The 16437-nt window shown below is 43.4% G+C and overlaps 1 protein-coding gene and 1 long non-coding RNA gene across 3 annotated transcripts in view; one reads left to right on the plus strand and one right to left on the minus strand.

The window, feature by feature from the left end:
- The window catches only part of LOC138363485 (peritrophin-48-like), a 121584-nt gene extending 119860 nt beyond the window's left edge, over positions 1-1724 (plus strand). Inside the window, exon 2 of the mRNA XM_069322831.1 lies at positions 783-1724. Coding sequence (XP_069178932.1) covers positions 783-1631 — 849 coding nt within the window. The 3' untranslated portion in view covers positions 1632-1724. The remainder of the gene's footprint in view (positions 1-782) is intronic.
- Positions 1725-2422: 698 nt separating this feature from the next.
- On the minus strand, positions 2423-15889 carry LOC138363486 (uncharacterized). Of its 2 annotated transcripts, none has more exons than XR_011228096.1 (3): positions 15875-15889; positions 11277-11854; positions 2423-7207 (listed from the first exon to the last, which is right to left on the minus strand). It is a non-coding gene; the product is annotated as an uncharacterized lncRNA (long non-coding RNA). The 2 variants fall into 2 exon arrangements; XR_011228097.1 differs by lacking the exon at positions 15875-15889 and adding an exon at positions 15841-15855.
- Positions 15890-16437: the final 548 nt, after the last annotated feature.

Genomic DNA, 16437 nt, shown 5'->3' on the forward strand with positions numbered 1-16437 from the left:
CCTCACTCTCTCTCTCTCTCTCTCTCTCTCCCTCACTCTCTCTCTCTCTTTCTCGCTCTCTCCCTCACTCTCTCTCTCTCTCTCTCGCTCTCTCTCTCTCTCTCTCTCTCTCTTTCTCTTTCTCTCTCTCTCTCTCTCTCTCTCTCTCTCTCTCTCTCTCTCTCTCTCTCTCTCTCTCTCTCTCTCTCTCTCTCTCTCTCTCTCTCTCTCTCTCTCTCTCTCTCTCAGGAGCAATTATAAAATTTGTTCTTGATAATTGAGTATATTTGTGGCATATGTCATGCTAAGGAGAACCTATAGCGTGCCAATTTGACTGTCCAGCACCATGGATGATCTAGGGTCAAGGGAGTGACCTGCTTTCGTTACCTGTGGTAGATCGTTACCGTTACTTGTGGCAGGTGGCTTCCGTTACCTGTCACAGGTGACTACCGTTACCTGTGGCAGGGCGCTATCGAAACACGTGGCTTCTACTACAACAGGTGTTTTATTTAGTATCACGTAACTAGCTCATAACCTGCTATATAACACTTCACTTAGTATAGGTTAGTTGCACAGACGTGGATGAGACAGCTGCAGAAGTGTGCAGAGATAACGTGTTTTTCCCGCACCGTAAACAACGTCAGGCGTTGACGTTGTCTGTCGACGCAATAGGTGTTGTCTGTGTTCCTCTTACACCTCAGCCCAGTTTTTGGACATTTCAGCGTTGGATAATGTATGTCTACCCTTGACGAAGTGAAAAATATAACTTTTACGACATATAATAGTTCCTCTCCCTCACTCAGGTCGTGGCCACCGCCTGGATGGTCCAGAATGACGCCTGTTTACCGGACTGTAATGGGAAAAATCCTTTAGATAAAGTCCCTGACCCCATGAACTGCACCAACTATTACATCTGCTTGGGGGACGGTATAGCCTCAGACCACTCTGTGCCCTGCCTGAGCGGTAATTATTTTCCCGCTGGCGGTTCAGATTGTACCGCCGATGATGGCACTTGTGAACCCACCTGTCAGCCTCCAGACTGTCACATCACCTGCAACGGCTCCTTCAGCTTGATCAGTGATCCATTCGACTGTGGTAAATACTATATTTGTATTGCTGGTCAACCAACACAGACACGTTACTGTGACCCAGACACCTACTTCAACGGTGTAAACTGTGTTGATGACAAGGAAGTTTGTTGCACAGCCCCGTGTGTTCCCTACTGTCAGCCAGGGATCGTGCAGGCTCCCGACCCCACAGACTGCACCAAGTACTACATATGCGTTGAAGAGGGAGCTGTGGACCCAAACTTACACTTTTCTTGTGATAGCGGTGATCACTTTGACTACCAATCTGGTCGATGTGTCTCAAGTGCTTCCTGTACCAACTTGTGCTCTGGTGGATCGTCTACAACAACAACAGGAGTAACAACCACAACAACCACAAGCACCGACTGCGTAGACTCGCTTACCTGTGAGGCTCCAGGCAACTTCCCAAAGTGCAGCTCTTGTCAGCAAGAATATTTCCAGTGCTCGGCTGCTGGAGCTCAAGGTGTTCCTAACACGTGCTCAGGAAACTTAGTGTTCAACACAGTACCTATCTACCCTTACTGCATCCTTCCCAGCAACTGTCCTTATCACCCATCCTTGTGAGTTGTCCCTTGCCTCTCTTCTGGCCTGCTCCCAGTAACTGCGTCCTTATGGCCTGCTCCCAGTAACTGCGTCCTTATATATATATATATAACTGCGTCCTTATATATATATATATATATATATATATATATATATATATATATATACATATATATATATATATATATATATATATATATATATATATATAAATATATATATATATATATATATATATATATATATATATATATATATATATATATATATATATATATATATATATATATATATATATATATATATATATATATATATATATAAAAGTTTGTGAAGGTACCACCTCTGGTGCCAATGTGGGGACCCATAGCCTCGGAGAAGAAAATAAAAAGTATTCAGAGGAGACCTTGTGGTTTCTCACTGAACACTAATATTATCTTATCCTACCACCCCCATTCTTTTGTATGTACACATATATATTTACTTTATTTGAACTTTGTTACAAAAAAGGAGTTACATATGGGTTATAAAGATGGTTATCATAGGTTGTCGAGTTCCTCCAGCTCCTCAGATATATATATATATATATATACATATATATATATATATATATATATATATATATATATATATATATATGTATATATATATATATATATATATATATATATATTAGTATATTTTGGTAGCAGTCTTTCTTGTAGACATATATTATTAAATATGACCGAAAAAGTAAGATTAATAATTCTAACACGAATTTTCTCAATCTTTCGTACATTTCTTTTCACTGTTGGAAGTAAATCAAAAATCAATTCTCCAAAATTAATTTTTATTTCTAGTCTGACGCGACACGAGCGCGTTTCGTAAAACTTATTACATTTTCAAAGACTTTAGTTCACAAATACACAACTGAATAGAACTTACGCATCTCCGATTATTTATCTACCTTTGAGTGAGGTGGAAGGGGTGATGTGGCATTAACACAAGACAGAACAAGATGTGGCATTAATAGGGTATTAATTTCATCAACACAAGACAGAACAAGATGGTATTAATTTCATCAACACAAGACAGAACACGAAACAATGGATATTGAATAGAAGTGTTTGTAGAAAGCCTATTGGTCCAGATTTCTTGATGCTTCTATATTGGAGCGGAGTCTTGAGGTGGGTAGAATATAGTTGTGCAATAATTGGCTGTTGATTGCTGGTGTTGACTTCTTGATGTGTAGTGCCTCGCAAACGTCAAGCCGCCTGCTATCGCTGTATCTATCGATGATTTCTGTGTTGTTTACTAGGATTTCTCTGGCGATGGTTTGGTTGTGGGAAGAGATTATATGTTCCTTAATGGAGCCCTGTTGCTTATGCATCGTTAAACGCCTAGAAAGAGATGTTGTTGTCTTGCCTATATACTGGGTTTTTTGGAGCTTACAGTCCCCAAGAGGGCATTTGAAGGCATAGACGACGTTAGTCTCTTTTAAAGCGTTCTGTTTTGTGTCTGGAGAGTTTCTCATGAGTAGGCTGGCCGTTTTTCTGGTTTTATAGTAAATCGTCAGTTGTATCCTCTGATTTTTGTCTGTAGGGATAACGTTTCTATTAACAATATCTTTCAGGACCCTTTCCTCCGTTTTATGAGCTGTGGAAAAGAAGTTCCTGTAAAATAGTCTAATAGGGGGTATAGGTGTTATATAGGTATATATTAAAAATGACGACGTTTCGGTCACATAAGGAACCTAAAGTGATTTACTAGGAATTTACTTGTCTGTTAACGAAACCTGTACATCTTTCCTCAATCATGCAGCTAAATTTGAATTTAAGAAAAGATTATAGGTTGCGAAGCACTACGAGGTTGTTTATAACAACAACAACCCAACAACTAGTTGGGTTGTGAAGTTTCCAAGCTCGTACACTGTTTATTATATGTAAACAAAGCCGCCATGTTTGAGGAAAGATGTAGAGGTTTCGTCAGTGGACACGTAAATGCTTGGTGCATCCTGGTCCTGGGCCCTAAGCAAGTCCTGACGAACCGAAACGTTGTTATTTCTACTTCGTATGTGTGTTGCGTTACCTGTTTCAGCCCCCCGTTATTATGACGTATTCTCTGCACATCTCTGATTGTTCAATAACAATAAACGTATATAAACGTATTTTGTGTTTATATTAATCTGAAACACACCTGACAATGTGGCCACCTGTGAAACACACCTGACAATGTGGCCCCCTCTGAAACACACCTGTCAATGTGGCCACCTGTGAAACACACCTGACAATGTGGCCACCTGTGAAACACACCTGACAAAATGGCCACTTCTGAAACACACCTGACAATGTGGCCACCTGTGAAAAACACCTGACAATGTGGCCACCTCTGAAAAACACCTGACAATGTGGCCACCTCTGCAACACACCTGACAATATGGCCACCTCTGAAACACACCCGACAATGTGGCCACTTCTAACAAAACAAGTGCACTATAGGTGAGAATATCTAACTAGTGTACTAGATGGGTTTCAGGAGCTAGTAAATGTAGATAGTATTGAAAGATGAGAAAATTATCTGAAGAGAGCGCTAAGCCAACATGACAATATAGCACATGGAAGGGATACAAAGGGAGAATAGGAGCTGGGATATGAGGATAGGATAGGAGCTGGGATTGGGGGGACGAAATGAAGGAATGGTGCCCAACAACTTGGACCTTCAAGGATCGAACACCGACCCTGAAAGAAGCGAGGTCGTTGCTGTACAAATATCCCTCTGAGTGATTACTTAACAAACACTATGTAGTATATAAGATAAATTACAAACAAAAATCAAGATTTATTCACATTTGAATATTAGTAATGGAGTGAACATTCTTGATTCAAATTTAATATAAACAAAAAATTCACTAAAAGGATTATTGCACAACTGTTTCTGAAGGGGTATATCATCTTCCATCCATCCACAAGAGGTATTCCATCCAGAAGAGATATACCATCCACAAGAGGTATACCATCCACAAGAGGTATACCATCTACAAGAAGTGACATACTCTGCTGTACAACTTACGTAGACTCAGTGCCTCCTTTACAAAGAATACTCCAACAGCTTTGTGTGAACAAAGCCCTGAACACCAGAGATTAAAATCTGACTTAAACACTTTAATAAATTAATAAAACAATTGACAGACCAATTTGAATGTTTATAAAAATAAACTAATACACACTGGAACAAATGAAGGTAAAGAAATGGATGAAATACGGAGTTAATGAGAGTATATGAACAAAAAAGGCCTGGAAGTGATATGATCTGAAGCCTAGTAAGCAGTACACTGACGCTGTAAATGATGCTAATATAATATTGGCTTTTCATGGGAGAGATTTAGACTTACGATCTGAGAAAGTAATCTCCACTCATCGCTTCACTAGCAGGCCTTATACAGGTATCTTATGTTCTGTTCTGGTCACCGTTCTTGACAAAGGTTATAGCCAAATTAAGTGTTCAATATCGAGCAGCAAAAATGATGCCAAGACTTAGAAATATAGAAATATATCATATGAAGGAGTTTAAAAGATCTAATTTTATTTGCAAAATAAAATATAAGAATGAGAAGCAATAATGCAAGTTTATAAATAATTAAAATATATGACAATCCTGATACAGAATAATACTTAAATTTTGCATTGCCTAACATCACTCTAAACAAAGACAAACTTTTCAGTCAAAGCAAAATATACATTTTTGTAATCGAAGCGTCAGCATATGGAACAACATATCAAATTATATATTTCATTATGATAACGTGAATTTATTTAAGACTAGAATTGACAAGTACTTCTCGTATAAATACCTTACATGATTTGTTTCACCATAAGCTTCCCATAAACAGCCTTGTTTGGATCTAATAGTACGTTGTTTTTATAATAATATTGTATATGTAATGATGTTGCGTGTACTCACCTAGTTGTACTCACCTAGTTGTGTTTGCGGGGGTTGAGCTCTGGCTCTTTGGTCCCGCCTCTCAACCGTCAATCAACAGGTGTACGGATTCCTGAGCCTATTGGGCTCTATCATATCTACACTTGAAACTATGTATGGAGTCAGACTCCACCACATCACTTCCTAACCTTCCTGTGTGTGTGTGTGTGTGTGTGTGTGTGTGTGTGTGTGTGTGTGTGTGTGTGTGTGTGTGTGTGTGTGTGTGTGTGTGTTTTGGTTCAGTTGTGCACATCATTGGTAACAACTGTATTAAATTCAGTTACTGGTGGTGGTGCAGGTGTAGATGGTGGGTATAGGTGGTAGTGCAGGTGTAGATGGTGGGTATAGTTGGTGGTGCAAGTGTAGATAGTGGGTATAGGTGGTGGTGCAAGTGTAGATAGTAGGTATAGGTGGTGGTGCAAGTGTAGATAGTAGGTATAGGTGGTGGTGCAAGTGTAGATAGTGGGTATAGGTGGTGGTGCAAGTGTAGATAGTGGGTATAGGTGGTGGTGCAAGTGTAGATAGTAGGTATAGGTGGTGGTGCAAGTGTAGATAGTAGGTATAGGTGGTGGTGCAAGTGTAGATAGTGGGTATAGGTGGTGGTGCAAGTGGCGTACTCAGGTGGGTTGGACTGTGGAAAAATAGATTTGGTCAAGTGCACTTGGGTGTTGACGACATCACGTTAGTCCAGTGGGTGGTGGAGTGAGTCCAGTGGGTGGTGGAATGAGTCCAGTGGGCGGTGAGCTTAAAGCAGTGTCCAGTGAATTTTGAACAGTGAGTGGTGGAGTTGAGGCCAGTGCAAGGTGGGCTCAGATCGTTGATTAGAGGCAGTCTTCGGGCCTCATACAGTAAGGTGAAGAAGGGTTGGTGCTGAAGAGCAAGGATCCTGTGCAGGTCTCAACGGTGGCTGGCTGGCCGACGGTGTGACAGTTGAAGTACTGCTGGTAACACGTCGTGCACATGGGGAAGAGTCCCACAGCCGTGCACGTCATGGACTCCTGGCAGTCTGGAGAAGGTGGGTCCATACCTCCCCCGCTACACAGTATATTACAAGGGGCGCCGACCACACACTGACCCACGGCTACATCAAAAGTGCCCCCTGAGGGACAAGAGAAGTGATATTTTTCTTCAGCCGGTCCCGCCTCAGGGCACATATAGAACTTGTGGCAGTCGTAGGGGTCAGCAATCTCCGCTATGCCACCCTGGCAGTACGCATAACACAGGTCGCCGCAACACACAGTTTCGTCCTTAACGCAAGTCTCGCCGCTAAAATAAGGTCTGTCAGCGGGACAATCATAGGGTCCAGTAATGTTGCCAGCTGAGCAAATGTAATAGATGCTGCAGTCTTTTGGGTCAGAGATCTTGTCCAGGCTCCCGTTACATGTTAAATGGCAAGGTAATGGCATGCAGGCAGAGTAACAAGAGTCGCCAGTAACACAATCAAATACTGTTGGGTCGAAATAATTACCACTGTCACACGGTATAGAAACATCCGAGGGAATACCGTCCCCCAAACAAATGTAATAATTATTGCAGTTCAAAGGATCCTCAACCAAATCCATCGGTTTCTTGCCGCTGCAATCCGGTTCACAAGCAGAGGGGACCTCAGCGACGCAGAGCAGCGCCGCCACCCACGCCACCTGCAGCAGACACCCGCAATGTTAAAAAAAACGGAAACTCAGCATATTCTTTTTTGGTGTCCAGAAATAAATACTCATTAGCATTGTTTGAGTTAGCAACACACACACAACACACTCCAAAATAAATGATAAACATACATATGGAGCAGAATACCACAAACTGTTTCAGAGACCCATCACAGACATAAAAACTATCATAATATATATGTGTGTGTCCTCTCCTACTGTTTCTATCTGTTAATTTTTTTCTTATGTCTATTGCCCCATACGAGGCAGCTCCTTTTTAGCTGTGCAACTGTACTTGCACGGTACTCAAGGCAAGAACAAACAGACAAAAAGATAAACAAGAATAAATTTAGTTTAAAAAGGAATAAACGTGGAGAAAGTTATTTGCATAAACAGATCTAACCAGACATACATAATTCGAGATACAATCAAAGACAAGGACATAGAGACATACAGAAATTGAAATAAGTTTATTGAGGTAAAATACACACAAAGGGATGAGGTAGCTCAAGCTATTCTCACCCCGTAAGACATACAGAGACATGGCAAGACATACGGAGACTCGGAAAGGCATACACAGGCATACAGAGACACAGAAATGCATACATACAGAGACACAGAAAAGCATACATAGACATACAGAAACTCAGAAAGGCATACAAGGGCATACAGAGACACAGAAAGGCATACAAGGGTATACACTGACTCAGAAAGGCATACACAGACACATAGAGACTCAGAAAAGCATACACATACATACAAAGACTCAGAAAGGCATAAACAGACATACAGAGACTCGGAAAGGCATACACAGACATACAAAGACTTAAAAAGGCATACACAGGCATACAGACACAGAAAGGCATACACAGACATACAGAGACACAGAAAGGCATACACAGACATACAGAGACACAGAAAGGCATACACAGACATACAGAGACACAGAAAGGCATACACAGACATACAGAGACACAGAAACGCATATACAGATGGAGATGGTGATGGAAAAGATTGTGAGAAAAAAACTAGTAACACATCTGGAGAGAAGAGACTTCGTGACAACCCATCAACATGGGTTCAGGGAGGGTAAATCTTGCCTTACAGGCTTGATAGAATTCTACGATCAGGTGACAAAGATTAAGCAAGAAAGAGAAGGATGGGCGGACTGCATTTTTCTGGACTGTCAGAAAGCCTTTGACACAGTACCCCATAAAAGGTTGATGCATAAGCTGGAGAAACAGGCAGGAGTAACTGGTAGGGCGCTCCAGTGGATAAGGGAGTACCTAAGCAATAGAAAGCAGAGAGTTACAGTGAGGGGTGAGACCTCAGATTGGCGTGAAGTCACCAGTGGAGTCCCACAGAGCTCTGTACTTGGACCTATCCTGTTTCTGATATACGTAAATGATCTCCCAGAGGGTATAGACTCATTCCTCTCAATGTTTGCAGACGACGCCAAAATTATGAGAAGGATTAAGACAGAGGAGGACAGCTTGAGGCTTCAAGAAGACCTGGACAAGCTGCAGGAACGGTCGAACAAATGGCTGTTAGAGTTTAACCCAAGCAAATGTAATGTAATGAAGATAGTGGTAGGAAGCAGGAGACCAGATACAAGGTATCATTTGGGAGATGAAATACTTCAAGAGTCAGAGAGAGAGAAAGACCTGGGGGTTGATATCACGCCAGACCTGTCCCCTGAAGCTCATATCAAGAAGATAACATCAGCAGCATATGCCAGGTTGGCTAACATAAGAACGGCCTTTAGAAACTTGTGTAAGGAATCTTTCAGAACATTATATACCACATATGTCAGACCAATCCTGGAGTATGCAGCTCCAGCATGGAGTCCATATCTAGTCAAGCATAAGACTAAACTGGAAAAGGTTCAAAGGTTTGCCACCAGACTAGTACCCGAGTTGAGAGGTATGACCTACGAGGAGAGACTCCGGGAATTAAACCTCACTTCGCTGGAAGACAGAAGAGTTAGGGGGGACATGATCACCACATTCAAGAGTCTCAAGGAAATCGACAGGGTTGATAAAGACAGGCAATTTAACACACGGGGCACACGCACTAGGGGACACAGGTGGAAATTGCGTGCCCAAATGAGCCACAGAGATATTAGAAAGAACTTTTTTAGTGTCAGAGTGGTTGACAAATGGAATGCATTAGGAAGTGATGTGGTGGAGGCTGACTCCATACACAGTTTCAAGTGTAGATATGATAGAGCCCAATAGGCTCAGGAACCTGTACACCAGTTGACTGACGGTTGAGAGGCGGGACCAAAGAGCCAGAGCTCAACCCCCGCAAGCACAACTAGGTGAGTACAGACATGCGGATACAAAGAAAGGCATACACAGACATACAGAGACACAGAAAGACATAAACAGACATACGGATATAGAGAAAGGCATACACAGACATGCAGAGACACAGAAAGGCATACACACGAATACAGGGTCATAGATAGATAGACACGGACATAGACATAGAAAGATAGAAACAATCATAGACAGAATGGCAAATACGGACAGGAAGGCAGACACATATACAGAAACAGGAAGGCAGACAGACGTACAGAGACAGAATGGCAGACACACAGAGAAAGAAAGGAAGGAAGACAAAGAGATATGGAGAGGCAGACAAACACAGACATACAGACATAGAGAGGCTAAGAGACATACAGACATAGAAAGACAAACAGGCATACAAACATAGACAGAAAAAACACAGACATACAGACATAGAAAGGCCAAGAGACATACAGACATAGAAAGACAAACACAGATATACAGACATAGACAGACAAACACAGAGACAGGACAGCTAGACAGCAACAGACAGGACAGAACAACCAGAGACAGGACAGGATTAAGACAGAGGAGGACAGCTTGAGACTTCAAGAAGACCTGGACAAGCTGCAGGAATGGTCGAACAAATGGTTGTTAGAGTTTAACCCAAGCAAATGTAATGTAATGAAGATAGGTGAAGGGAGCAGGAGGCCAGATACAAGATATCATTTGGGAGATGACATACTTCAAGAGTCAGAGAGAGAGAAAGACCTGAGGTTTAATATCACACCAGACCTGTCCCCTGAAGCTCACATCAAGAGGATAACATCAGCGGCATATGCCAGGTTGGCTAACATAAGAACGGCATCTAGAAACTTCTGTAAGGAATCTTTCAGAGCTTTGTATACCACATATGTCAGACCAATCCTGGAGTATGCAACCTCCAGTATGGAGTCCATATCTAGTCAAGCATAAGTTTTTCCTGCCCGAAACGCTTTGCGTAATAGTGGCTTTAGACATTGTATGTACTAGCTCTATCTATAAATCCATCAATGTTTGTATCACACCTTGTATGTATGTACTTTACCTGCATAAACATTTGAATTTTGATTTTTTTTAAGACTAAACTGGAAAAGGTTCAAAGGTTTGCCACCAGACTAGTACCCAAACTGAGGGTTATGAGCTCCGAGGAGAGACTGCGGGAATTAAACCTCATGTCACTGTGAGACAGAAAGAGCTAGAGGGAACATGATCACCACATACAAGATTCTCAGAGGAACTGATAGGGTAGATAAAGACAGACTATTTACCACAAGGGGCACACGTACTAGGGGACACAGGTGGAAATTGGGTACCCAAATGAGCCACAGAGACGCTAGAAAGAATTTTTTCAGCGTCAGAGTGGTTGACAAATGGAATGCATTAGGAAGTGATGTGGTGGAAGCTGACTCCATACACAGCTTTAAGTGTAGATATGATTGAGCCCAATAGGCTCAGGAACCTGTGCCTGAGGTACCTGAACCAGTTGATTGACAGTTGACAGGCGGGACCAAAGAGCCAGAGCTCAACCCCCGCAAGCACAACTAGGTAAGTACAACTAGGTAACTAGATAAGTACAGACATACATACATAGAAAGATGAACACAGGCATATAAAGACAAACACAGACATATAGACATGGAAAGACAAACACAGACATATAGCCATAAAAAGACACACACACATACAGAGATATAGAAAGACAAAGTGAGTAGAGAGTAGAAGCATCTCACCAACAAGGCACATATGAGCGGCGTTCTCTTCATGCTGAAAACTTTGGCGTGCTGTTGCAAGGTGAAAAGCAATGCTGTGGCAGAAGTAAACAGCAATGCTGTTGTAACACAGCTCTACTGTGTTAGCAGGACTCTACTGCGGGAAGTGTCTTGGAACCACCACTTATAAAGCTGCGCTTATCACAGCGTGGGAGCCGCTGTGGGAGGCAAAGCAACAAAAATAGTTAACACCAGGGGTTGGTAACCAATGGATGTTTACTATATTCATGATGCTCGTCCCTCGGAGTCGAAGATAACCATGACTTCAATATATCAGGTCGAAGGTTTACAATATTCACATTTTGTGTATTACATACACTTTGTGTATAGATACACTTAGTCATACACTTTGTGTATGTCATACACTGCACGAGGCAACCAATTTTCATGAATATAAAGTAAATTCATTGCCTGCAAATTTATGCATATGTGCATTTTTCTATAGAGGGGTCCATAGCTTTTATTAGATTTTCAAAGGGTCTCGAACCATTGGTCTAGAGGATCCATCGCAACTGCATCTCCCTCTCAGAGAGGGGAACCTGTCGGAGAGGTCACAGTAATTATCTCAATGACAGGTACAAGGCTTATCAATTACATGCAAGTATTAAACATTTATATATACAACAAAAGTCCTTTTTCAGTTTGGAAATTCTCAGACTTGCATACACCGTCGCATATACAGAGAGAGAAAGCACATACGCACTCATACAAGCTCGTTATGTATGTTCAGTCATACTAATAACTTCCTTGACTGTCTCAACACTTTCATTCTAACATCGTGTTCAACATCATAATGATATCTCAGTAATGTGATAAATCAATGAATAAATATTAAGGTATTACAGTGGATTTGAACTTACGTCCCTGAACTCCACAGGCGCGGTCACAACCGACTGAACCTTAATGGGCTCTAAAGGAACCTCAACCAGAAGATCTATCAGACTTGGAGCTTGGGCGGCACCAGCTGGTATCACACTCCAAGTTCTACCAGATATCCCCCCACACTCAGGTACCCGCCTAAACTCAGGTACCCGCTCACACTCAGGCACCCGCCCACAATCAGGCACCCGCCCACAATCAGGTACCCGGCTACAATCAGGGACCCGCCCACTCATGTGTCAGTAGTGACATTGGGCGTCTCTCATCACTGTTATGCACAATGAAATAATAACAACGCCGGAAATCTATTAATCATATGTAGTTACATGGCTTTTGAAGTAGGTTTAAATTAGAAACCATTGCAGTACAGTTGGGAAAAAGTTTTGTATGCTTAAACTGCCATTTCTACTGATGGTGATCCGGCAATGTGCTGAAAAATTGTTGTATTACAGCACTGAGTAATATATCTTATGGTTCAGAATAGCAAAATTTTAAAGTCTGATTGGGTAACGTCAGTGGGAGTTCCTATTGTTAACTTCTTCCGTTTTAAGGGAGTGAAACATATGATATACGGAGCTTTTCTTAATAAGATAGACGTCAAGTACAGCGACCTGCTTAACCGTTCTGAAAGAAAGTTTTTTTTATTTATTTATAAAAGAAAGTCACAGTACAAACAGAAAACCATACACAAAAAACATGAGTACATACAAAATACACAGAATACAGTAATACATCACTCAAAGAACCCAAAGAAAAAACAATCAAAAGGGAAATACACGAATAATCAATAGAGAACTACAGATGATACAAGTGTATAACAAACTCCAACACGGGCACATAAGACAAACTAAATGCAGTACAGGACACAAGGCAATAATAACAAAAAACAGAACCACACAGGGAACCGTAAGTACAAAAAAACAAATAAAAACATTTTTTTTAATATAAAAAAGCAGAATACAAAGCACAAAAATGATAGAACAGAAAAATAATACATAATCAGCACAAGTCAAATGAAAGAGACAAATAACAGCAAGTAAAGGCAAAAAGGCAAAAAGAACATCCATAAAACAGGAACATGAATACAAATACCCCCGACAAGTGAAAGGGGCGGATAAAGTATAAACTTGGGCACTCCAAACCCCACACAGAGAAGTGCATAATACACAAAGGCACGCTCCAGAGACATAGGAGTTAAAAGCACACATACCATATATAACATAAAAATGCACAAAAAATACAACCCTTACAGGGCAAACAAAAAAGCCCACGCAGGAGCCAGGAAAAAATACACCCACCCACAAACGCACCAAACCTAACACACAAGCACAGTAGCAGCCGCAACAGAAACAAGACATCCACACACGTGATGCACGCAGGCACCGGGGAAACAGCACGCACAACACAGACAGAAACCAAGCACACCAATCACGCATACTTCTCCGGGTACTCCCGAGCTGGAAAACGTAAGCAATAAGCTTCCCAAACAAGTTGGTCACATTCAGAAAGCGGACGTCCAGGAGTCGTTAGAGGCCGAGGCATCGAATCTGGCACGCCGAAGATAAAACACTGCACCCGCGGAACCCAGATGGTAGATGGACACCAGTGAACAGGATGCACCAAATCATCACACTCAAAAGCCAGAGGCGTCGTAGAATCGTCGATCACCTAGCCGGACAGGAGAACGAAAGGGATGGGTTTCCCCCTAGGACGCTGGTCACAGGGCTGCACATCAGGAATCACACCGGACTGCATGGCAGGCCGCACACTGGCCCGCCCACTAGGGCGTGCACTCCATTCGACGTCAGGCACCACACAGAGTCCCGTGGAGGGAGGGTCCGCATGGGCCCCAGGATCCCCACCAACCGGAACAGGAGCAGAAGCCTTCCGCTGCACATCCTTCGACAACACCACTACAAGGTCGCGATCGCCAGGGGCAACCGCCCACTGGGGAAGCCACCAGCAGGAGGCACAGCGTCCAACACAGAAGGCACCACAGGAGGCAACACAGCGTCGGCCACAGCATCATCATCCATTACATCACGCTCCTCTGCCCACGACCGGCGAGGTGCAACCCGTTCTCGCAAATTTAATAAGTCAATATTGACTTATTAAATATGTGCATAGGTGACATACTTAACATAATAGATACCCTTAAAAAGATTCATAGAAAACACCGACCTTACCTAACCTTGTTAGTATCTTAAGATAAGCATCTTATTGCTTCGTAATTACAATTATTACCTAACCTATAATAGGTATAGGTTAAGTAATAATTGTAATTACGAAGCAATAAGATGCTTATCTTAAGATACTAACAAGGTTAGGTAAGGTCGGTGTTTTCTATGAATCTTTTTAAGGGTATCTATTATGTTTAGTATATCACCTACGCACGTTGTTAATAAGTCAATATTGACTTTACGAATTTGCGAGAACGGGTTGCGAGGTGACACACCCCGAGCCGAGCGACAGCGCTTAAAAAGAGGCCGCTGATCGTCGGAGCTGTCACCCCCAGCAGGCGGTGCCCCAGAAGAACCATCAGCAGGCGGCCCCAAAGCCGGGGCAGCACGATCACGCAAAACAGCATCCTCAATAACGCGGGTAAAAGGCCACCACCAGGCACAGAGACTGAAATCGGAGAAGGAAGAGACAGAGCAGGCGGAAGAGTAGACTCCTGCACACGTGAGGTATTCAGGGAGGGTGACGGAACCGGCAGAGGAGAAGAGGTACTTGTCAACGAGGAAACCGCCAGAGGCAACGAGGCAGAAGGCGTGGGTGGAGACACACAAACCACCGCCCCGCCAGCCCCGGGAAGCACACGTCCTTCAGCAGGTGAAATAGGTGCCACCCCTAAAGCATCCCTCAAGGCCACCGGATGCGGATGCTCCTCCGCAGTTATCGAACGACGAAGGTACGAAACAGGCGCCCCCCAGGTCCCCCGAGCTCACCGGCAGGGCAGACATATCAGGTCCAGACATAGCAACATCTGGAATCGCCGCGGGAACCATACCAGGCACCTGCACAGAGCGAGGATCCGCCGGGGAATCCACACGCACAGATAAGCGAGGAAAGTCATCCTCCAGGAAAACTGAAGGGGCCTCAGCACAAGGAGCGTCGCAACCAGCCGCTACGTGGCCCTCAGCACTACACCGGAAACACGTGCGGGTTTGACCCTGATAGAAGGTGCTCAGAGAGAGCCCACGAAACGAGACCCTGGACGGTATAGGGCTCGTGAGCCGCATGACAGGCGTGCGTGAACCCAGCCGGACCCCCCTTCAGCCGGCCTGCACTCAAAACGTTGAACCGGTGCTTCACCACCATCCCAAACCGCATAAACAAGGACATGAGGGCCGCCTCGGGGAAGGTCACCGGCACGCCGTTAACGCTCACAAACGACAAGGGCCCCCAGGGATCCAAGATCTCCACAGACACAGCCGAAGCCGGAAGAAGAAGCGTGCGGCCATCCTAGCAAGCCACAAACTCCTGGTAAACATGTGATGTGGCGAACGACACCGCAACATGGGTGGGCGATAACTTCTCGAGGCCCAGGAGCGCGGGGACGTCAACACGGAGGACGTCCAGGAGAGCAACCTCTACAACGGACCAGTCCACAGCAGCAGAAAAGTCCAGCCGCACTGTGTCGAACCTCCGAATGCGGCTGGTACAAGCCGCGTCCATACCGGCAAGCGGGGCCCTCGACCAGCGGGCGCTCCACACCCCGCACAGCAAACCACCACTCAGCAACGGCAGACGACTACTGACAGCCGGAGCCCGACGTCTGCACCCTCTGGTGGCGCAGTCAGGAATCAAACCTGATGGTGATCTGGCAAAGTGCTGAAAAATTGTTGTATTACACCACTGAGTAATATATCTTATGGTTCAGAATAGCAAAATTTTGAAGTCTGATTGGGTAACGTCAGTGGGAGTTCCTATTGTTAACTTCTTCCGTTTTAAGGGAGTGAAACATAGAATATTCGGACCTTTCTTAAAAAGATAGACGTCAAGTACAACGACCTGCTTAACCGTTCTGAAAGAAAGTGGTTGAGTCGAGGACGAGTGTTCTAGTGTTTCATTGCTTTAAAAAGAGGAAGTTCTCAAATTCTTATAAGAGGAACTAAAACAATTCCCTGAGCTTGAAGATGAGTCTTTTAATAATGATCTTCAATGGCGTTAAACATATCTAAATAACCACATTACTCATGTTCAGGGATTTTTTTTTATTTCAGCTTTTCGCAGCAGTGAA

This window comes from Procambarus clarkii, chromosome 11 (assembly GCF_040958095.1).
Source record: "Procambarus clarkii isolate CNS0578487 chromosome 11, FALCON_Pclarkii_2.0, whole genome shotgun sequence".
Taxonomy (NCBI): Eukaryota; Metazoa; Arthropoda; class Malacostraca; order Decapoda; family Cambaridae; genus Procambarus; species Procambarus clarkii.